This window comes from Hordeum vulgare, chromosome 7H (genome assembly GCF_904849725.1).
Source record: "Hordeum vulgare subsp. vulgare chromosome 7H, MorexV3_pseudomolecules_assembly, whole genome shotgun sequence".
NCBI lineage: Eukaryota > Viridiplantae > Streptophyta > Magnoliopsida > Poales > Poaceae > Hordeum > Hordeum vulgare.
In genome coordinates this window covers 12,128,657-12,153,266 of record NC_058524.1, presented here as the reverse complement: position 1 = coordinate 12,153,266, position 24,610 = coordinate 12,128,657, and the positions used below count along the sequence as shown (strand labels likewise).

Below are 24,610 nucleotides of genomic sequence, written 5' to 3'. Positions count from 1 at the left end.
GCTACTTGATCTCCGGTGGGGATAAAACGAATGTTAAGAAGCTTGTTGGCGACCCGTTCACGAACAAAATGGTAGTCGATCTCAATATGCTTAGTTCTGGCATGAAAGGCAGGATTAGCAGAGAGATAGGTAGCACCAAGATTATCACACCACAAGGAAGCAGCCTTTGGATGAGGAATGCCCAACTCAGTCAGCAAATGTTGAACCCAAATAACCTCAGTAGTTGCATTTGCAAGGGCCTTATACTCAGCTTCTGTACTAGAACGAGAAACAGTGGGTTGCTTACGTGCACTCCAAGAAACCAGATTACCTCCAAGAAAAACTGCAAGGCCACCTGTGGAGCGCCTGTCATCTGGGCATCCTGCCCAATCTGCATCAGAGAAAGCACTAACCAACATAGAGTCTGACTTGGCAAGTTTGAGGCCATATCCTTTCGTGGCATGAAGATACCGAAGAATCCTCTTAACAGCTGTCCAATGAGAACTAGTAGGAGCATGGAGAAACTGACAAACCTTATTGACTGATAAAGAAATATCTGGTCTAGTAAGGGTCAAGTATTGCAAGGCTCCAACCACACTACGATGTCAGTAGCACCAAGTAACGCGCCATCATGCAGAGAGAGAGAGTTTCAGAGGTGGACAAGGGTGTAGGAGATGGTTTGCAACCCTTCATACCCACTCTTTGAAGAATATCCTGCACATATTTTTCTTGAGATAGCACAAGTCCATGATCTACCTGTTTTACCTCAATGCCGAGAAAGAAATGCAAATCGCCCAAGTCTTTGAGTGCAAAGTCCATGCGCAAGTCTCGTAGGAGAGCATCAACAACCTTTGGGGAGGAGCTTGTGACAATAATATCGTCAACATAGATGAGCATAAAAATGACAGTGCCATGGTGTGACATCCTCGACTTTTGCTACAGTAGTGATTGTAATTAAGCTACAGTGATCAACCGCTAATGATGCCACGTCACCGAATTTCCATCTCAGACCCGCGTTGATTCAAGCCTATCCGGGTTCAAAATTTGAGGACAAAAGAAAAGTGTATTATAAATTCATGACAAATATCGAAAGAACATATATGTAAAAAAGGAAAGTATAAAAAAAATGATAAGAGAAAGAAAAGAAAATTGAAAGAAAGAAATAATAAAAAAAAGGAAACAGGGAAAACAAACTAAAACAAAACAAAACAAACAAAAAAAAGAAAGGAAGAAAGCCCCCCCAGCCGGCCCAACTGGGCCAAGTGGCCCAGCCGGCCTCCCCAAACCCTAGCGCCCCCCCCCCCCCCCGGCGAGCAGCCTCCCACGCCAGCTCCCTCCCCCCCCTGTGCGCCGCCGCCAGCCAACCCACCCTCGTGGTGGGGCCCCACCCAACCCCCACGACAGCGCCCTCCCTCTCTCTCTCGGTCCTCTCCACCCCACCCAACCGAGAGCTCCCCCATCCCCCACGACTCCCTCTCCCACCCCATCTCGCCTCCCCCTCAAGGCCTCCTCGCCTCCCCCCGCCGGCCTCCTTCCCGTCGGCCCCCTCCCTCCCTGGCCGGCGCGCCACCTCCTCCCGCGGCGAGCCCCGGCCGCCCCTCGGCCACCTCCTCCCGCGGCGAGCCCCGGCCGCCCCTCGGCCTCCTCCTCCCCGCGGCGAGCCCCGGCCCCCCGTCGGCCATCTCCCGCTCGGTCCGGGAGGGACCGGGCAGGGAGACATCACCAACTCACCGGATCCGACCGGATCCGACCGGCTCCCCCTCGCCGGCACGTCACCACCATCGTCACCGTCACCGTCACCGCCTCCACGCCGTCTCCACCGTCACCTTTGTGCGAACTCCGGCTTCACCGGGCCGTCACGTCACCGTCGGTGAGCCCCTCCTCGGGCTCCTCCCACCTTGTCGTTCTCCTCGACGTCTCGGTTCCGTTCCGGCAAACGGGGCCTCGATCCGTCGACAGTGGACTCCGCTAGGAGGATTTAAAGTTTAGGTTCTTCTAGGTGGAGTTGGAGCAAAGTGAGTTCTGTGTCTCTGTTAACAGAGAGAGAGATGAGAGTTTTGAGAGAAAAAAATAAAAAGCATAAGTGGTGTATTAGATGCGTATGTATGTATGTATGTATGAGATGTGATGTATGTATTTGTGTATTTGGATATTTAAAGAAATACGGTATTTGCACGGTTAGGTATCTAATAATAAAATAGGAAAATAACCTTAGGTCACTTACCGATGGGGCCAATGCACCCGGGTCTATGACAGGGAGGCCCCACGCGATAGTTAATATAAATTAGAAAAATAACGTTTTATTAAATAGATAAATAAATAGATATATTAGTTAAAATAATTAATTAACATAAGTAGAGTATGACACGTGGGTCCCTCGTTGAATTAATCTGATTAATAAATAATTAATCTTAATAAAAACTTGTGCCTATGACGTTCGGGACCCGCAGGTCAGTTGACCAGTCAAATGTGATGTCAGCATGACATCGCGATGATGTCATATTGGAATTTTATTAAATCTTTTAAATCTGTTTTTAATTCCTAAATAATTAATAAAAATTTGAAAATTAATATTAAATAATCCGTAAGTCAGATCAAAATATTTTCAACATGAAAGTTGATCAGCAAAGCGAGACGAACCCGGATGCACGGCCCGTTCGTCTGTCACGCGTCCCTAGCATAGCAAACAGGGAACTTTTCCATCGTTTCCAGTATAACCGGTAGTATCCCGAGACCCGGAAAATATCGTCAGATATTCTTCCGACCCGTCTATGACGGATGTTCCTGCGTTAGCTCATGTCTAGCCTGCATCTTTTCATGTCATGCTTTGTGTTGCATCGATGCTATTATTTATTGTTTCTTCCCCCTCTTCTTACCGGTAGACCCCGAGACTGACGCTGCTGCCGGGTACATCTACGACCCTGCCGATCAGTCCTTTGCCGCAGAGCAGCAAGGCAAGCAAACTCCCCTTGATCATTCCTATATCGCCTATGTTTTTCTTCCTACTGCTTGCATTAGTATTTTGCTACTGTTGTAGTTAGCTCCTATATCTGATGCATAGTCTGTTTTTGATGAACTGCTACTTTCAATCCTGTACTTTTAATATGCTTAGTATAGGTGGAGCAGTCATCCCCTCTGACCCCGTAGCTCAGTTGCCCCGCTTGTTTTCAATCTCGATCTCTGATCGACGAGCCAGACCCGACACAACACTTTCACCCCCTTCGTTGTACGACGCTACAGCGATACTATGGGGTACCGAGGGTGACACCTCGCTAAGTACTCCTGATGATATCTCTGCAGTATAGCTAGTCGGTCGTGGTTATCGAGGGTGATTCCTCTTTCACCATTCCGGATGACGCCTCTGTCGTGCAACCCCGCGAGTGTGGGACCCCCGAGGGTGATTCCTCTAAGCCCACCTTGACGGGTACATCGTTCGGGATCCAACGAGGGTGATACCTCGGATTCCCCCCGATGTTACGACCACACAGTTACTCGACCATGTTACTGGGATCTTCGGTGATTAGTTGTAAGACGGGTGGATTCCCGCGAGACCGTGTTGTTGGCCTAATTAAAATGTTAATGGATTTGGGTATTTGATCTGGGTTGGTCGGAGACCTTTTCGCACTAACCGGCTACGCGGGAAGAATTATGGGTACTCGGCGTCGCGGTATCAGCCAAAGCTTTTCAGATGTCAGCAGTGTAGCGGCGTGCGCCCGAGTGGTCCCGAGATGCATCGCGCTTGTGATTAAGGGATGCTAGGACTGACGTCGGCCGCCCACGCCACGTGCAGGAGCGTGAAGGGGAACTGGGCCCATGAACCCTTTGTGCTTAGGATTTAGACCGGCGGGCTGGCCTCTCTGATTAGTCTTAGGTGGGGCTGCGACGTATCGATATTCCGAGGCCGGGCAGGACCCAGAAAAGTATGTCCGGCCAGAGTGTTATCGAGCGTGACGGGACATGTGGTGCACCCCTGCATGGATGAAAATTAACTATTCGGATAGCCGTGTCCACGGTTACAGGACGACTTGGAGTTGTGCCCTGATCTTTTACAACTACAATTGTTACTTAACTGGAATTAGTTTGCCTCGGGATTGCTTCCTCGCAGGGAGTCGAGGAAGGATCTTTAGGCGTGACCTCACTTTATTATTGCTGCAACAATATGACTATTAATGTGTTACCCCTGTTCTACTCTCGTCTATTGCTGCAAGACCCTGAAGATGCTAGTCTTCGATAGGACTAGGCCTTCTCTCTCTATTCTCGCATTGCTGCAGTCAGTCCACATATAACCCCCTTCTTTGATACTGGTGCATAATTAGAATAGTTCTGATGTAAGACTTGCGAGTACTTTGGATGAGTACTCACCGCTGCTTTGCTCCCCCCTTGTTCCCTTGATCCGTTTGCTGCGACCAGATGATGAAGCCCAGGAGATGGAGGTCCCCGCCACCGACGACTGCTACCCCGACGGTGCCTACTACTACGTGGAGGCCGCTGATGATCAGGAGTAGTTAGGAGGTTCCCAGGCAGGAGGCCTCGCCTCGTTCGATCGTTGTACCTTTGTGCTAGCCTTCTCTAAGGCACCCCATGTTGTTTTATGTCTGTACTCAGATATTGTTGCTTCCGCTGACTCGTGTGCTTATCGAGCTTTCGTATTCTAGCCCTCGAGGCCCCTGGCTTGTAATATGAAGCTGATGTTATTTTATTTGTGTCTAGAGTTGTGTTGTGATATCTTCCCGTGAGTCCTTGGGTTTGATCGTACGCATTTGCGTGTATGTTTAGCGTACGATTAAGCCGAGGGCGTCACACATGGCGGTGATAAAAGAATAAAGAGGTATCTGCTTTGGAGGGAATGAAACCAAGTGACTGCAATTTAGAGGATAGCCTAGAGTACCAAGCTCTCGGGGCTTGTTTCAATCCATAGATTGCTTTGTCCAATTTGCACACCTGTCGAGGTGAGCCTAAAACTTCATACCCAGGTGGTTGCCTCATGAAGACTTCCTCTTCCAGAACATCATGCAAAAACGCGTTCTTCACATCTAACTGACGCATGCACCAATTACGAGAGACTGCAACGGAGAGAATTATCCTAATAGTAGCAACTTTAACCACAGGACTGAACGTATCCTCATAATCAAGGCCATACCTCTGTTTAAAACCTTTGGCTACCAAGCGAGCTTTGTACCTGTCTATGGAGCCATCAGATTTTCTTTTTACCTTATATACCCATCTGCAGTCAATGATGTTGCTGCCTTTGACAGGGGGAACAAGCCTCCATGTCTTATTTTCCATGAGGGCATGGAACTCTTCATCCATGGCTTTTTTCCATTTAGGATCACCAAGTGCTTCCTGGAGATTTTGTGGTTCACCTGTGGCACAAAAAAGAACCCCATCGAACACACCCATCAGTATACTCTTTGGGTTTAATCACCCCACTGCGTGACCTGGTATGAGCTCGTGCAGGAGGAGGTTGTGCTGGACGATCAATCTGGAGCAGGGTACGGTTGTCTACAGGAGAGGAATCAGATGCAACAGAAGTAGCAGTGTTAGAAAACTCCTGGTATTGGACGTCCGGAGCGATCGGCAAATCCGGAACCGCCAGGTGGCGTGACGGCAGTGAGGCAGGCGTGGCCAACGACGCACTGTCGGTGGAACTGTTGGCCCGAGAGGTAGACAGGCGGGCCCCATCCTTGCTGCCACGCGCACCAGGGGGCTCCCCACCAATGGGAGCGGCCGACCGTAGAGGACCCGCACGAGTCCCGTCGGTGTTGCAATCTGCACGTGGAGCGTGCACGACACCCGGCGTAGGGGATAGGCGGGGTTGGGCAGACCGCACGGATCTCGTAGGAGATCCGCCTACAGGTGCTGGCGCGGCTGACGCGGCTGATCCCGAGGCATAAGTCCCGCCCAAATCAGCTCCGGGATCCGCAGAGCCCGGATTTTCTGCGGCGGTTGCATCTGGTGCTGGATCCTGCATAAAATCACGGCGGTTTTCGCCAATTTCTTCCGTAGTATTTCCTATAGCCTGTACACTTTCAGAAACAGGGTCAGAGGCATTATGCGATATTGACATGTGATCATTGCGGTTATCCCCTACTCCCGAAATCATATGGGTGGATGGTAGGAGATGAGATGGAAGGAGAACAAGTTCCTTGCGGAGTTGTGCACCGGCATTGGGGGGAAGATTGGCAAAGGGAAAAACATGCTCATCAAAGATGACATCCCGAGAAATATAGACACGGCCAGAGGACACGTCGAGGCACTTGTAACCTTTGTGAAGTGTACTGTACCCCAAGAAAACACATTGTTTGGAACGAAACTCAAGCTTGTGTTTATTAAAAGGCCCAAGATTAGGCCAAACGGCACACCCAAAAATAGGAAGAAAGTGATAATTTGGTGGAGTGTTAAAGAACTTTTCTAGAGGAGATTGATTTTTGATAACACGACTGGGTGTGCGGTTAATGAGATAGACTGCACTAAGGAATGCATCATCCCAAAATTTCAAGGGCATTGATGCATGAGCAAGAAGAGATAAACCTACTTCGACAATGTGCCTATGTTTGCGCTCGGCAGAACCATTTTGTTGGTGAGCATGGGGACATGAGACATGGTGAGTAATCCCAATGCGCTCAAAGAAGAAATTAAGCTTTTGATACTCACCACCCCAATCAGTTTGCATGGCAAGAATTTTGCGATCAAAGAGACATTCAACGTGTTGTTGAAAGAGATGAAATTTCTCAAACACATCAGACTTATGTTTAAGCATCAACTAAACTTGCTGAAATCATCAATAAAACTGACATAAAACTTATGTCTGCCTACAGAGAGAGGCCCAGGGCCCCAAACATCAGAAAAAACAAGCTCTAAAGGAGCTTTTGACTCAGTAGTAGACCTAGGATATGGTAGCTGATGGCTTTTAGCCATTTGACAAGCATCACATACTAAGAGATGATCTTGTTTATTTGACACTGGGAGACTAAAGTTGCGAAGAATTTGTTGGACCACCGGAAAAGCAGGGTGTCCTAGACGCTTGTGCCACCGAGAGGTAGAGGGTTTTATTGCAATAAGCACTTCTCGCTTGGGAGCCACATGATGACCCGAGATAGGAAATAGGCGCCTCCTACTCTTGCCTTGAAGGAGTACTCTCCGTGTGTCCTGATCCTTGACAGAAAAGAATTGAGGGTGAAGTTCAAGGTAAGCATGATTATCTTCCATAAGCTGAGATGCAAAAAGAAGATTTTTGGATGCACATGGGACATGAAGGATATTATTCAGTTTTAGTGAACCTTGGGGAGTAGTTAAAACCGAATGACCAACATGTGCAATATCCATACCTTGTCCACTTGCAGTGTGAATCTGTTCGTTGCCGTGTAGCGATCACGCACTGCAAGCCTCTCAAGATCGCCTGTCAGGTGATCTGTGGCTCCAGTATCAAGATACCAATTGGTATCTACTCCATAGGAGTTGGTGGCAGTGTTAGCGGAGCGATCACCACCACCTCGACCTCCTTGCTGGCGCTGGGTGTTGTTGTTGTTGAAGTTGTTGTTGAAATTGTGATCATACCTCTTCTTGCAGCGCCAGGCTCCATGGCCCTCGAGCTTGCAGAGCTGGCACTTGATCACCTCCCCTCCACCTTGGCGAGTGTCGGAGGTGTTGTTGTTGGCGTTGCCGCGACCGCCTCCAGAGTTGCCGCGGCCTCCTCCAGAATTGTTTCCAGAGGGACGGCTGAAGCCACCACGATTGCCTCCCTTGGAGGCCAGATTGGCGCTGGGGTTGGTGTAGCGGCTCTGGGCGTCAATGCGCGCCTCGGCCGAGAGCAGAAGGGAGTACAGCTCGTTCAGGCCAACTCCTTGATCTACACGCATGGAGATGGACGAAACAAAAGGATTGTAGTCTGCATCTAATCCTTCCAGGATATGTGAGACGATCTCATCCTCATCAAGCGGCTTACCAGCGGCCGCTAGTTCATCAGCAATAGTTTTCATCTTGCAAACATATGCAGCAGCAGAGAGATCCCCCTTGCGGGTGCGACCAATCTGGGAACGGAGTTGGCTTATCTTGGCTCGAGATTGAGAAGAAAAACTTTGCAAAACAGCCGCCCAAACAGCTGCAGCAGTGTCAATGCTATTCACCTGAAGCAATACCTCTCGAGTCATGGTGGCGAGGAGGAACGTGAGGACCTGCTGGTCCTGGGTTACCCAGATCGCATGCTCTGGATTGACAACTTCTTCGACCACCTTCTTGTCAGACACCTCCTTCTCCACCATCAAGATCAAAGCTGGTTCTTTGATGGTGCCGTCGAGGAAGCTGACCATCCCGGCTGCCCGAACATGTGGCATGACCTGGGTCTTCCACACCAGGAAGTTTTTCCTGGTTAGCTTCTCTGTCACGGTGTGACCTAAGGAGGCGAGGGATGGAACGGCCATGGCAACCGCGGTGGAGGAGGATGACATGGTTTAGATGCGATGGGAAGAGAAGGCTCTGTATACCATGTAGAAAATAGAGGCTAGAAGCGCATGCAATGTGCAGGGACGCGGTACGTGTTATATAGGTGAACAAGATACAAAGGTGGTTGGGATTAGGATTGATCTCCAAGGAATATAATCAGCTAAGGGAGATCAAATCCTAACAGACCAACACGTTTACAACTCACGCCCTTATCCCTACATGTGCCGGTTTATACAATACCAACACAGATAAATATACAATGTTTAACAAGTTGGAGCCCATGGTTGTCCCTCAACATCATCGATTTCTATTTTTTTCCTTTGGGATATTTCTTTTCTTTATGTTTTTCTCTCGATCTAGGTATTGCTTCGGTCTAGTTTGACTTAGCTCTTCTCCGGTGAGATCTTGTGTGTGTGGGATGTGTGCATTGGGACTATACTATACATGTATGTATGTATGTATGTATGTATGTATGTATGTATGTATATAGAAAGAGAGAGAGCATGGATTTGCTATCCAAACTAGCTGAAGGGGTGGCTATCGGAACCGTTCATGTGCATTGAGATCCGCACCATTGGGTGGATAAGGTTCAGCTTTTATGAATTGCTGAATTTTGCCATGACGCAGGAGGAAAGCTCGGCTGGACCTTTAGAGAGGTGTAGTCCCAAGAAGGCAAGCTATTGCCTAACTTTCACGTGTATTCACATGAAAGGCTGTTAGAGAGGTGTTTGCCTTTCTCACTGGACAGTGGCCGCCAGGAGGTACTTCGGGACGTTTTCTCATTAGCTGATGGAAAGTTCCAAGTTGCACTGTGCTGGCCGGGGCATGGAAAACTTGCTATTTTCGTCTAGCTAAATGAGCACCATTTGGACAGTAAATGAACCAGCGTCCAGCTTTGCTTTGCATATGACAAGTTCTCTTCCACACTGGTGCCGCTGCACTCCATTCACGCTGATATGATTTGCTTGAAAAATGGAGGATTTAGGTACAGGGTTCCACTATAAAAGGTTCGAACCTTAAATAAACAGTTCTTCAAAAAAGGTTCGGAACCCTTCGGCCCACTAGGCGACTGGGCCCTCCCGCTGGACCGTTGGCGTGCGTCAGTCTAGTGCCAACGCGGTCCCTTCTCTTGCAGGCCTAGTGGTCCAACTTTCTTCCATAAGAGGAAATAAACCGGTTGCTTTTGGCTCCCGAGCTCTATGGAGCCCTTTAAATTTGAAACTCAAATTTCATGAAAATTCATATTTTTACATTTCAAAAAATTCTGAAAAAATACAGGGATAAGTGAAGGCGCAACACACATGTGTGTAAATTTTCAGAAAAAAATACATTGAAATGAGGGCTGTGCAAAAAAGACAAATCTGAGGCTTTTTTTACACATGACACTATTCATCATTTCAGGTCACGAATTTGTCTTTTTGTGCTGATCGTATTTCAAGGTATTTCATCCTAAATTTTTGCACACATACGCATAACATCCTTCTTTACTTCCATATTTTTTTCAGATTTTTTTAAAACCGAAAAGTTTGAATTTTGAATTATTCAAAAAATTCGGCCTCCATGGAGGCCGAGCTCCAAACGTCCGCACTCGAAATAAACATCAAATAAACTATAGATGGAAAATACAGATGAGGTAACAGGATAAACCACATCTCCATACGAATGAGCGCTTGTGATTGCATCCGCTCCGGCGAAACTTTATATCTTCGCTTTTGTCATGTATATATATACATACATGTGCAGTTCACGTGCTAATGCAATATGTTTTTTAATCCGTTACAGCACATGAACATTCAATTATTGTCTAAATTGATCCTTATATATATTTTGTAGTTACTTTTTGGCCAAACATGATTATGGTTAAAAACAAAACAGGGTTGTATTCAGCCTTGTTGATTTCTGCAATCATAACCAATGTAAATTCCTTTCTAAACTTATCATTCTTCTGTACTTCTGCTCAACCTAAGAGCTCTAGTTTATGTTTCCTAAGTCATGCATTAACTCCACCGTATCAAATGAAATCTTACCTAAACCTCAACCGAATCAATGGATGATAGAGCAAGGCGAGTCAGCAGATCAAATGATCCGGACGCACGTTGCATCCAACATCACAAGGCAGTTGTGCCTATTGTCGTCGTCTCAATGCCCGATAATGAGAAGATCTGCAGTATGCATCTTGAACTATCGAGATCACACGGCTTATGTTATTTAAATCTCATGCACGGATGCACCATTGTCTTCTATCTCCTTGCATTATCTTTAGTTACTTTGTAGCCCATGAGATCTATGCTGCGAGGGATCGGAAGTGCCATAGGGCACATGTGTTGGTGCTCTTTGTATGATTATGGAGATCTTGTCATCGGAATACCATGCATATTCTTATTACTATCTACTCGTTTTGAACGCCAGGTACCTTTGTTGTTGTCCAATAGAAGGCAACAAAGCATCATGTTATTATGTATGTGATCACATATTTAATTCGAACTGGACTAAGTTTTCATTTCAATCAGATAGAGCTCATATGGTTGTATGTACAAATCTTTATGTGTGAAGACATAATTTCAGTAGATGCATTAGTTTGCTAATACTCTGCTTGCATATCTTGGTTAAGAACATGAACAGTAGTGCTATATTTTGATCTGTTGATAGTTACACATGATCCTGGTGGGGATTCATTTCACTCAGTTATTTCCCATTTGGTTCTCATTCATAAATTACAGGTACATAAATTTAATATTTTGGTTCCCTATTTCGACAACACAATATAATACATTTGTGCTCTCTTCAAGTCTATTGCGATATTATATCATGCTCTAGATTGATACTTGGAAAGGACACAATCTCAAATAGAAGCTTATTTGGGGAGGAATTGTGAGTACAATCAAGCTAAGGTGGATAACAGTGTGCAACCCACAACTGGGTAGACAAATATGAGTTGAAGTGACCACATACACTCTCTTAAGTAATCTTGTTATTTACCGAAAATCCCTTTTGGAGGCCGAGCTCTAATGAGGACGGTTTTTGAACAAGGAAAAAATTATCAAAATTCATATTTTTAGATTTTAAAAAATTCAATATTTTTATATACATGGAGGCCTGATGCACAAGTGTACAAATTTTCAGGACAAAATATGTTGAAATGAGGGCTGTGCAAAAAATATAAATCAGGGACTTATTAACACATGATACTATTCATCCTCCTAGGCTATGAATTTGTCTTTTTATATAGATCGCATTTCATGGTATTTCATCCTGAAATTTTACACACGTACACATAACATCCTTGTTTACTTGCACATTTTTTATAGTTTTTTTGAAAGTAATTTTTTAAATTTTGATAATTTTTTAAATGGCCTCCATGGAGGCCGAGAGCCAAAAAGTCTCACTCGTTATTTATGTGCTACTTTATGATGGACCATAATAAATATAATTTAATCATCACTATGTATGATCTGGAAAAAAACTAGAAGAACATTTGATGATCACTAAGATCATGTACTGTCGGACTTGGCAAATCTAACCTCCTATATGCATGCGGACGCATGCACGGACAGCGGCATACGGTCCCTGTCGGACAACCACACACCTCATATGCGGATCCTCAAATCCATGCAATCTATGCATATAAATCATAGAAAACAAATTCATCACAATTCAACGGCTCAATAATGCGACTAACAAAAATAAATCACAGTACACCAATCCGGACATGCCAAGATGAAATTCAAGTCTGAGTGTAACGGATGCCATCCATGCCGTCTGGTCCACACACGACCAACCTTTCCTCCCGCTCTGCCTCCTATACTTGCATTCTTGCCTCTACTTATGTTGCTGCAATCGCCACTCTCATCGGCTCGTACTCCCTACTTTCATTGAACTCCTTATTCAGCTCCACAAGAAACTTCTCTGCTTGGTCATCCAAGAGTCTTTCGGATGGCGCAATCTAGGGTTCGGGGGGGGGGGGGGGGTTACGGGCGCGGCGAGGGGGTCGCTGCTCACTGAGGTTCACATATGCTACCTATGATGTCGCTTTCCTTTCCTGCTGCCCCTTCATCGATCCGATGACCTTCTCCAGCTGGCATGTCGAAGCCAGAGATGAGAGACCCACGGACGTTACCAAAGTAGCCTCCATGGGTGCGGTGTGGGACGGGCTGGTCGACATCTAGGGACGTGGATAGCAGCTTACGGTGACAATGGGGAAGCAAGGGTGGACAACGGCGAAGGCTCTAATGCGGGAAATTGTGGACGAATGTGGGAGGAGGGTGGTGGGTTTGTTGGGCTTGGGACATTTGGTGCAATTTGTAGTGGGCCCAGTTGTCTGGTGTAAAGGGGCGGACGCCTCGAGACCTCCTCATACCCGCCCTAAATTTAGGTTCGGTATGAGGGGTGCCGGTCAGCACAGACGTTTAGGAATGATATGAGGAGCCCATCTAGGTCTTTTTTTATCGTTATTGACCGCGCCATTCGCCTCGACGTTTAAGACCGGTTTGAGGTTTGCGGCTATAGATGCTCTAAGAGCATCTCTACTGAGTTGCCCATCCTACACACCCTAGAGCCAAGCTAGGAAAAGACGACACGATACTCGATGATTCTGAGAGGGAGGGGAGTGGGGGTTTGTCTTTGCGTGTGGGTTGACAAAAAGTGCTCCCTCTGTAAACAAATCTAACAACATTTAGATAACTAAAATAGTGATTTAAATGCTCTTATATTTCTTTACGGAAGGAGTACAAATGTGGGCGCCTTCTCCCCACAAAGATAAACACTTTATATATTGAATATGATATATATGTGCACTTAAAATGTAAGTACAACTGTACAAGTCACTTGGGTTTTACTTATTTCGTATGTTTAAGGCAATATTTGTCATGACATAATCATCATACATGTAGTAAATTATAACAATGCTTTGATTAATATCTCTATTTCCATATATATTGTTCTGTGGCAAGACACCGGCATCCAGCTAGTTTTGAGGTAAAAGTTGAAACCATGTCTTTTTTTAGACAAAAAAGAGATAAGAGATAGAGAAAAAAGTGCGCATTGAATGTCGAGAATAGCTAGTATGTCCAAAAAAAGAAGTATGGCACACCTTAACTCCATCTCTCTTCTCTTGGAAAAGAGGCACCGCTATTGCCTCCACACCGCACAGCTTGTTCTCATCGGAACAAAACCAATCACCAACTACTTCGGCAAAGTCTATTCCAACACTAACCCCGATGAAAGTTCGATTTCAAGATACATAATGCAAATAGAACGGCCGAAAGCTGAAAATATGAGCAGCAGGGTGGATGATTCGGAGCTAAGGAAGGTCTTCCAGATGTTCGACAAGAACGGCGACGGCCAGATCACCAAGAAGGAGCTACGTGAGTCGCTCAAGAACCTAGGGATCTACATCCCGGAGGATGAGATGGACGCCACCATGGCCAAGATTGATACCAACGGCGATGGCTGCGTCGACATCGAGGAGTTTGGCCTACTATATCGCTCCATCCTCGATGAAAGCGAGGGGCCTAACGGTGGCAACATGGGCGATGAGGAGGAAGCCATGAGGGAGGCATTCTGTGTCTTTGATCAGAATGGTGATGGCTACATCACCATTGAGGAGCTGCGGTCCGTGCTGGCAAGCCTCGGCCTCAAGCAGGGACGCACCATCGAGGAATGCCGCCAGATGATCAGCAAGGTCGATGCCAATGGCGATGGTCGCGTCGACTTCAAGGAGTTCAAGCAAATGATGCGTGGTGGTGGCTTTGCTGCCATCGGCAGATCATGAGGATTGACTTTATTGCATGGTAATATGGTTCACTGTGGTATTAGTAGTTGTAGATAATTAAATGACTTTGACATGAAAATGATTCATTGTGGATTGTATGCATATATTCATGAGTATGAAACAACCAATTTTTTCTTTTAAAAGTACGGTGAAGGTTGAATAATTAAAGGTTGTCTTGGTCCATGTTTTGATTGTTTTTTTTTTTGTTCGATTGGATACGCTATACGTTGTAATTTAAGGCTGTCTTGGACCCTGTTTTGATTTTTTTGATGGTGATGAACTAGCCAAAAATGCCACACCTACGAAAACTTTACTGGCTCCTTACATATCCTCTTTAATCTCCCCCTCCCCCCACCCCTTCTGAATTCAACTCAGTGGGCCCCTTTCTCCGATTTCATCAAATCAAAAAATACCTATGCTCTTACGTAAACCCCATAGGGTGAATTTCGTACATTTTGCATTGCTCCAAACTAGCCATGCTGCGTAGGCGTGCGCCGCGTGTTGTTGTGCATTACGCTGAAGTTTTCCATGTGGTAGAAGAAATAATTATATGTTAATTTGTTGTCTATTTGGGTGGTTGTTATCTAGGACTAGATCATCCATGGTGCGCTTGGCCGCACCCATCCAGTATGGCAATAGAATGCTAGGAATTTAAATATATCAAGGCAAAATTAAAAATAAAGTTAAACATATGCACCGACCTCATTACAAATAAAATCTACGGTAACTTACATTACAAATTAAACCAACACTTACCTATATACACTGCTTAATCCAACATTATACATGCGTAATGTATCATTAGATCGGGTGAGAAATCTCACTAGCGGTGGATCGAGGGTGGTGAGGGCGGGGGCCAGGGACGAGTTCACGGCCAGGACAGTGGACTCCAGACTTAAATACTGCTCGTGGGTGAGAACAGCGGTGATGGGCATCGGGCATGCCGGCAGGACAATGTGTCAAACGATGATGAGGACAACGGCAAGGATGCACACTGCCCGGCTACCGGGGATGGCGTTGACAGTGTAGCGGAGAGCGAGGATCGTCTGGGAGCGATAGAGAGTGTTGATGACACTCGAGTGGCACAAGACGCGGGGTTGCGGTGTTATTCCGCAATCTCGTGCGGGGGCAGTTTGTACACAGAATGGAGCTTTTAAGCCCGCCTGTGCGCGGCCGACGGGGAAGTGGCGACTAGCACGACGCACGCCAAAAGGAAAGCTACCAATATACTCCCTCCGTTCCAAAATAAGTGATTTAAAAATGACTATACTTTGTATTAATTAATACAAAGTAGAGACATTTTTGAGTCACGTATTTTGAAACGAAGGAAGTACATTTTAGAAGTATTTGGACAATAGAGTAAACGATGCCACCGTATTTTATCATATTAAAAATATATAAAATAAAAATGTATGGTATAAAACAGACACTAGGTATGATTTTTTTTCATGATGTCATTACATGCACTACCGGACTAACCCCCTATGCCGACGGCGTAGGCCCTTTGCCGTCGGCCTAGCTTTATGCCGACGGCGACCGTCGCATACACCTGTCGGCGTAGATAACGTCAACGTAGTTGTGTCAGACTGTCGGCATAGATATGCCATCGGTATAGGGGTCTATGCCGACGGCCTCCGTACGGCCGACGACATAGTTTGACCACCGGCGTATTTTCTCACGAGACGGCCGCAAACGTCATCGTCACTGCACCGACCGTAGCACAAGGTGACACATGGCACGGATAAGCCGATGGCCTGGCCGTCGGCATAGGGGCCAGTCTAAGCCGACGGCCAGGTCGTCGGCTTATCCCTGCCACGTGTCAGCTACCGGTTCATCTCGGCATAGCAATGCCGACGGCAAGCCATCGGCATAGTTCTGCTCTGTTTTTTTATATGCTCTTTTTTTTCCATTTCATTCAAATTCAACACACAAATATGGCATATCACAGCAAGATCATCATCATCATCAAGATCATCATCGGTGAAATTTAGTGAACACAAGTATGAGAACATAAGTATGAGACACAAGCATCATCATCGCCATCTAAGAACGGTAAATAGGAACGGCACATGAAAAGTATGGCATGACATGCACCAACACGGGTATCATCATCGACGTCAGCCAAGACCGCCACCGCCAAGACCAGCACCACTTTGCCAGATCGGAGTGACTGGGGTCGACGAAGCAGGAGTCGAGCCACCGGCCCCCTACATGTTTGAGAAGAGATTGTAAGGGTAAAAATGATATGATAGTGTTGAATGAACGAGAGCTACTTTGTCTATAGTTTGGAAAATGTACTTACCGGAGACTGACTGCCTAGTGCCACCCATTCATCGAACGTGGGCACGTGTGGGGGTTCTCCAGCAGGTGGTGGTGGGGCCCCATTTTTGGTGGATCTGTGCAATTAGTCCAAGACGCCAACATAGCCTGGATGTTAGTTAATCAAGCAAACTAGAAGGTCAGAAGGAATGAAAGTGCAAGTTTTAGCTTGGTTTTAAGAGGGCAAAACTAACCGCCATCATCTGATGGTTGTAATCCTCGTTTGCCTTCACTCGTTGCAAGTACTCCCGCACATCGAGATTCCTAAGCTCGACAAAGGCCTTATATGCCTACAAAATTTAGGTTGTTTGTAAGTGGGCAATGCTGAAAATAAACTGAGAAAGTGAGAAAGAAAGATGATAAGGGGGAAATACTTACATCATGTTGGCGGGCTAAGGGAGGCTGCGAAGGCCCCGTACCGGTGCACGGACTCGGGTTGGTAGCCAGAAGCCGTGTGTAAGAGACTGAAGGAGTGATCAAGCCATCGAAACACGGGTAGCGGCCATGGGGCTTCCCCTGGATGGACACCACCGCCGTGTCGTCGATCTGAGATGTCGTTACAAGGTGAGGCGGTGATATGTCGCTATGATGGTCTATGGCGGCGTGATGCTGTCACTCTGGTCGGTGTGATGCCGATGACGGTGGTGCGATGCCATCATCATCATGGAGAGTTGGTGCGAAGCCAATGATAGTTGCACCGTGATGCTGCGGCAAGACGGCGTGGCGACCGCTGCTGCGATGGCATGGTCAACGCCATGACGGTGTCGTCGAGTTCGGTGTTGTGACGGTGTCGTCGACGACAAGGTGCGCATGATCGGCGTTGTGACAGCGTCGATGACGATATGAAGTGGAGATCGGCGCTGCCAAGGCGTCATTCATGGGAATTTGGTGAGCCACCATGTCAAGATTAGAAGAGAAAATGTTAAAAATAATCTTGTCATGTGCCTTATGCACGTGCATGTGTGCACATCATGCAGTTTATAGTCTAGGATATAATATGTCTAGAGAAGCTTCAGCTGTGGGCGCGAAGGAGACGAGATTCCGGGTTGCCAATGAGATGCTGATGGTGTCGTGTGATGCGGCGATGTCGTGAGAAGCTACAAGGCGCGACGGAGGTTGGAGCGTGACGGGCTACACGAACATGATGAACCGGTGAGTCATTCACATGGGTTTGAAGCAACCATGCATGCGTGAGGTAGTTGGCATGTTGCCGAGTGATTCGGTCGTGTTCATTAGTACATGCACATTATTAGCTGGTGGAGGTTGCATGTAGAATAATTAGTGGAGTAGTTGCGTGCATAGAAAGTGGGATCAGGACGTGGCCTCTGGCGGCGTGAGTTAGAGCGTGAGTTTAGGGATTAGCTGGTAGTATGATCGTGTGTGAGTCTGTTGTACTACAAGCTATTTAAGGTGAACACAGAAATGAGAGGAAAGGCCGTGAGGGCTGGGAGAAACAATGTAGCATTTGTGTCATCAAGGAGGAGAGCTCTTGGCAAAGGCTGGTGCTGGTTTCTTTCTTGGACGTGTGTGTTCATAAGTGTTTTTGTGTGTGTGTGTTTGAGAGAAACAACCAGAGTGAGAGCATCTCTAGTAGAACCCTCAAACCTTTAAATCTAAAACCAGTTTTAAGGGTTGAGAATTGCCCATTTTTGACACTTTTAAGGGTTGAAAAACAAGGGCAAAGACTAGAACCCTCAAACCCAACCCTTATAACGGAATATTCCCGGGAGGCGGGGCGGCGGCCGGGGCGCGGTGGGCGGCGACCGAGATGCGGAGGGCGGCGGGGCGGCGGCCGGGGCGCGGGGGCGGCGGCCGGAGCACAGTGGGCGGCGGCCGAGATGCGGAGGGCGGCGGGGCAAGGAGGGCGGCGGCCGGGGCGCGGAGGGGCGGCGGGGCGACGGCCGGGGCACAGAGGGAGCGCGGGGCGGCGGCCGGAGCGCGGGGGGAGGCGGGGCGGCGGCCGGAGCATGGGGCGGCGGCGGCCGAGGCGACTTCCTCGCGCGCGCGGGGAACCAACTGCCTCCCGCGCGAGGTGGAAAGTGGAGTATGGGTTGGGGCAGTTTTCCCTCCCAACCCTTACTTCTACAGGCTGGGAAGAGGTTTGAGGGTTGGACCTCTAATTTTTTTTACGGGTTTAAGGGTTCTAGTCTACGCCGTTTTTCCGATGAAAACTGTAAAAAAACGGTTATTTTTAAGGGTTTGAGGGCTCTACTAGAGATGTTCTGAGAGCATCTCTAGTAGAACCCTCAAACCCTTAAATCTAAAACCAGTTTTAAGGGTTGAGAATTGCCCATTTTTGACACTTTTAAGGGTTAAAAAACAGGGGCAAAGACTAGAACCCTCAAAACCAACCCTTATAACGAAATATTCCGAGGAGGCGGGGTGGCGGCCGGGGCGCGGTGGGCCGGCGGGGCGGCGGCCGGGGCGCGGTGGGCGGCGACCGAGATGCGGAGGGCGGCGGGGCGCGGAGGGGCGGCGGCCGGGGCGCGGGGGCGGCGGGGCGGCGGCCGGAGCGCGGTGGGCGGCAGCCGAGATGCGGAGGGCGGCGGGGCAAGGAGGGCGGCGGCCGGGGCGCGGAGGGGCGGCGGGGCGACGGCCGGGGCGCGGGGCGGCGGCCGGAGCGCGGGGGGAGGCGGGGCGGCGGCGGCCGAGGCGACTTCCTCGCGCGCGCGGTGAACAACTGCCTCCCGCGTGAGGTGGGAAGTGAAGTGCGGGTTGGGGGCAGTTTTTCCTTCCAACCCTCACTTCTACATGCTGGGAAGGGGTTTGAGGGTTGGACCTCTAAATTTTTTTACGGGTTTAAGGATTTAAAGGTTCTAGTCTACGCCGTTTTTCCGATGAAAACTATAAAAAAACGGTTATTTTTAAGGGTTCGAGGGCTCTATTAGAGATGTTGATGCTTTGAGAAGAGAGTAACCTCAGGAGAGTTGTGCCAGGCAGCTCGAGGTAGAAGAAGAAGCGGCGCTCCAAGGAGGCGGCGCCAACAAGCCCCACCGTGTCCCCGCCGAAGAAGCCGGCCCTTCCCCTTGGAGCACTTCCCGAACGCCGGCTCCAGCGTCTCCAGGGGGACGCCGACCCGCCCCGTCGCCTGAGCCCTCTCCTCGCGAGTGCGTCCGCCGTAGATGGGCATCCACGCGCTAAGCAGCTCGTCGTCGACGTAGGAGGCCCAAAAGCGAGCAACGGCGCGCTCGTGCGGGTCGGAAGGGATCGGAGGAACCGCGGGGAGCTGGCCGGGAAAGCCTCGTCGACGTACTGCACGATGAGCTGTGACTCGGAGACGGGCTTGCCGTTGTGGATGAGCACCAGTACCCTTTTGCGCACGGGGTTGGAGGCGAGGAGGAGCGCGGTCTTGCCGTCGAAGAGGCCCACCTCCTCCATGTACGCGTAGGGGAGGCCCTTGATGTTGAGGGCGTAGCGCGCGTGCAGCGCGAACAGACTCGACTAGTAAACCACCAGCGTCAGCTCCTCCTCCTCCATGCCTGACTGCCGACCGCCGACTAGCGTAGACTTTTCACAGTACTGCTCCTGGGAGGAGGACTTTGCAGAGAAAGGAAAGGGCTATGGGTGATGGTGCGTGCGATGGTGGGGCCGTGGTCGGCTGTCGTGTGCCAGTTTGATGCGTGGTGCGTAATAATGCTAGACCTATAAAAACTTAAAAAATTTACTTAACCTTCGAAACTAATTCTTCTCTCCTTCCTAATTTTCAGTGAGGATGGAGCCTCTCATCCTCTAATTACCAATCACATTACGTAAAAATTTTAAGTAAGTCTTTATAGATGTAGCATTACTCCGTGGTGGGGGTGGATGCTCTGCCAGGTCATCGATCCAGGTGAATGAGGTACCAATCAATAGCAAATCAGCAATAAATTTGTGTTTGTTTACCCAATTACTTTTGACAAGAAACATGTTAAAATTTAGTAAATTTTCTCAAACTTTTTCTACGTCTTCTACGAATTGCAAACCAATATCATGCCAAATTTCATATTCTTCAGACTTTCTTTACATTTTCAAAAAATATGAAAACATGATATTGTCGTTTTGCCTACATAAAAAAACAGTCGGCAAAGTCTTTGCCGTCCGTTTTTTCTGGCTGATGGCAAATTGAGCACTTTGCTATCCGTTTAGTTTTTCACAGATGGCAAACTGAGAGCTAGCAGACGGCAAAGAATGGTGGGGCCCATCTCCCCCTTTGCCATATGCCATGTTGCTCTTTGTCGTTAGCGGGAGGACGGCAAAAAAAGGACTGATGGCCATCAATCCCTTCTTTGTCATCTGTTTTTTACAAGCTGATGACAAAGACCTTTTTTGCCATTGACAGATGGCAAATTCTCTGATCCATGTTGTGATTCATGTAAGCTATTTGGCTTAATGAATCCAATGACATAGATTTGTTCTTCTTGGCATTTGAAAATCTTCTATCTGCATAATATAGTGAGAATAATTATGCATGCAATGAACAAGCTGAGTTGGAGATTTTATTACAGAAATATTACTTACAAACAATAGCAACTGACGATAGATTTATCAATGGCGTCTTGATTGTATAACTGAAATAATTCATCAAATTCAATGTACATCTCCTCGTCTTCATTGAAGTAATGCTATCTCTTATTGAGCCAGTTGCTCCCTTCCTTTGAGGCTTCCATGTATCACTGATGCAATTTTCGCATTTGTGTTGATGGAAGCCGGACCTCCAGGTTTGGCAAGAGGCTTCCCGTACTGGTATCTGTATGCTAAATCAGCCTTGGGAAACTCTACCTGTTGGCCTAAGTATTAAGCAAGAATGAAACCAAGATCACGGGCTGCTACATCCGGATCGATATCGGCAAACACATTGAGCGGGGCGCATGATTGGTTTTTCTGTTCTTCGAGCTGGGGAATTGCCCCCCCCCCCCTACACTATGATACATATCCAACATATCTATAATTTTCTATTGTTCCATGCTGACATATTATCATTCTAGAATACTTTTGGGGTATTTATTTATCAATTTAAATTGATTTTGAGGACTATACATGGCTTTCATGCTAGCCTAATCGGAGCGATAATCTCGGACGCGTTACGAACGGGGACTAATGTGAGCATTAGTCCCGGTTCGAGTGGCTAGGACGTCGGACGGAGCTCGGTAGGCATTAGTCCCGGTTCGAATGGGACCTTTAGTCCCGGTTGGAGACACCAACCGGGACTAAAGAGGTTTTGACGGAGCACTGTAGGCATTAGGTCTCCTTTTTGTTGGTCCAAATTTCGAGCGGGAAGGGACCTTTAGTCCCGGTTGGTGGCTCCAACAGGGACTAATGATCTATTTTCTCTTTTTTGGTTTGTTTTGTTTTTCTAAACAGGACAATTTTTGTTTTTAGATTTGAAATCATTGTTAAAAAATCATTAAATGCATGAAAAATAGGAAATGAAGTCAGAAAGGTTTGAAAATTGATGACATGGCTTTCAGTGGTGCATGTTAAACGCACAAAAAAGTCTGGAGTTGAAATAAGTTAAAAAATGAAATTTCTTTATAACACATGAGTTTTCGTCCGAAACCCTGATACTTCGAAACAAATTGTCCAGATTGTACACGAAGTAGATCCAATTTTTGTCGTAACCCTCTCAACTTTTTAGCTCATGTTATGTGGGTGAAATGATGATACCATGCCAAGTTTCAGCCTTTTAAGATATCGTTTGTAGTGATTTTCAATTTCACGGTCATTTAGGTCAAACAAACCATTAAATAAAGTCAGAAAGGGTTGAAATTTGATGACGTGTCTTTGAATGGTGCATATTGAGCACACACAAAGTCCGGAGTTAAAATAAGTTTAAAAAATGAAATGTCTTTGTAACACATGAGTATTCGTCTGAAACCCTTATACTTCGAAAGAGATTGTTCAGTTTGTACACAAAGTGCATCCAATTTTTGTCATAACCCTCACAACTTTTTAACACATCCTATGTGGATGAAATGACGATACCATGCCAAGTTTCAGCGTTTTTAGAGTTTATTTGTAGTGTTTTTTTAATTCCACGATCATTTAGCTCAAAAAAAAGTTTAATATATCAAAATGTTCAGCACGACAAACCGGTTCCGATGGCAAACACGTCGTAGACTATTTTTAAAATATTTAGAATCCTCAAATTCCAAAAGGAAAAAAAAATATCCTCAAGTTTTAGTTTTTTTAATTTTTTTGTCAAACTACTTATTCAATAAATATTTGTGTTACTAAACAATAATTATTTTTTAGAATAATAGTTTCAATCTCAAATGGTGAAATGTGTGACATCATGCTCGAGGGCTTCATAGGATTGATATGATGCATATAATATAAATTAATTGAATAACTAGTTTATTTTCTAAAACATTTTTATTTATTTTAGATTTTTGAATCGAAAAGAATAAAAATTGATATTTTTTAATAATGCCATATTTGGATTCCTCACATTTTTCTGATAATAATGGATATATTATTTGTTGAATTTCAATTTATAGATTTAAAGATATTAATTATGCCATATTAAATGAATAAATGGGAAAAATGAGTAAGACAATATTAGTACTTACTTTATTTTTATTTATTTTATTATTATTATTTATATCTTTATTATTATTTTTATTAATTATTAATTTCGATTTAAAGATATTTATTATTATTATATATTTAATTTTGATTTTTTTTATTTTTGGATTTTTATTTTTTGAGAACTGTTTGATTTTTTTTATCTTTTTTGATGTTTTTTTTAGTTTTTAAATTAATCATTGTTGTGTATTTTAATAATTAGATGGAATTTTTAAAAATTAAATCTTGTGACATCAAGACCTAAGGATTAATAGGATTGATAACTTACTATTGTTAAGAAAACAACAAGTGCAAATTTGATAGTAGGGTAGATAGAACTCGAAAGTTAAACGTGCTTGGGTTGGAGCAGTGAGAAGATTTGAAATGAGGGCTTCATGGTGGAGCAGCGAGGAGGGCTGATTAGAGATTAAATAATTCAAAGATTTGAAAATCCAAAAAAAATGAAAAAAAATCCAAAAAAATATTATTTTTTTTCAAAAAAAATACTTTAGTCCCGGTTGGTAACACCAACCGGGATTAAAGGTCCTCCAAACCCAGGAGCCACGTGGAGGGCCTTTGGTACCGGTTCGTAATGCAACCGGGGCTAAAAGTTTCGACCTTTTATCCTGATTGGTAAACCGGGACTAAAGGCCCATTTGAACCGGGACTAAAGGCCCGTTTTCCACTAGTGTTCCCTCATCGGAGTCGTTCAGAAACTGTGAGGTGATATCATCTTCGCCGCGGATTATTTTCCCCAACATGTCTTCTTGTTCTTCGTCTCTACCGTGTTCCACAGTTTGTGCAAAGACTTGCAAGTTATTTCAATACAATAAAAAAATTACTAAAACAAATTATTTCATAAGATGCGTGATTGGAAAGCTCACATGCAGCTGTAAATGATTTGGTTGAGCATATGTGGATTCATGTCGGCAACCAATAGATGTATCGACAATCTTTTCTTTTATATGTTTTGATACAATTTAATGTTGGGAAAAGGTAACGAGTGGCGTGCGCATCCTCGTCCTCCCGTGTGGCGGGGCGCTGAGATCCATGCGAACGCATCGCAAGAGGTGAGGCCCACAGTATGTTGGGTATCTAGCATTTTCTTTTGCACCGCCCTCTCTATCTTTCCCCTCTCTCTCCTCGCCCTCTATCCCCTATCCATTTATGCGAGACTGCTCCTTCTCTATCCCTTATCGCAAAGATGTTTCCGACGAGTTCAAAGAGTTGACTACGATGAGACTTTCTCACTCGTAGCGATGCTGAAAGTTTGTTGGAATTATGTTAGCAGTTGCTGTATTATGAAATCTTGCAGATAGGATGTCAAAATATTGTTTCCTCGACGGTTTCTTTGAGAAAAGGTTGTATGTGATACAACCAGAAGTTTTTGTCGATTCTAAATGATGCTAACAAGTATGCAAAGCTCCCGCAATCCTTCTAAGGACTGGAGCAAGCATCTCGGAATTGGAATATACGCTTTGATGAGATGATCAAAGATTTGGGATTTATACAAAGTTTATGAGAAACTTGTATTTTCAAAGAAATGAGTGGGAGCAC

At 46.0% G+C, this 24,610-nt stretch overlaps 1 protein-coding gene and 2 pseudogenes across 1 annotated transcript; 1 reads left to right on the top strand and 2 right to left on the bottom strand.

Moving 5' to 3' along the window:
* Positions 1-7,821: 7,821 nt before the first annotated feature.
* On the bottom strand, positions 7,822-7,919 carry LOC123414447 (annotated as a pseudogene).
* A 5,631-nt stretch (positions 7,920-13,550) lies between these two features.
* Positions 13,551-14,339, top strand: LOC123412972 (probable calcium-binding protein CML28). The gene has a single exon (XM_045105921.1). It carries the CDS (start codon positions 13,664-13,666, stop codon positions 14,189-14,191), a length of 528 nt encoding a protein of 175 aa, XP_044961856.1. The 5' UTR covers positions 13,551-13,663; the 3' UTR covers positions 14,192-14,339.
* A 1,326-nt stretch (positions 14,340-15,665) lies between these two features.
* Positions 15,666-19,888, bottom strand: LOC123408024 (annotated as a pseudogene).
* Between the last annotated feature and the right edge of the window lie 4,722 nt (positions 19,889-24,610).

Excerpts from the sequence above, each read along its gene's own strand:
- LOC123412972 (XM_045105921.1), top strand. The coding sequence starts at position 13,664 with ATGCAAATAGAACGGCCGAAAGCTGAAAATATGAGCAGCAGGGTGGAT.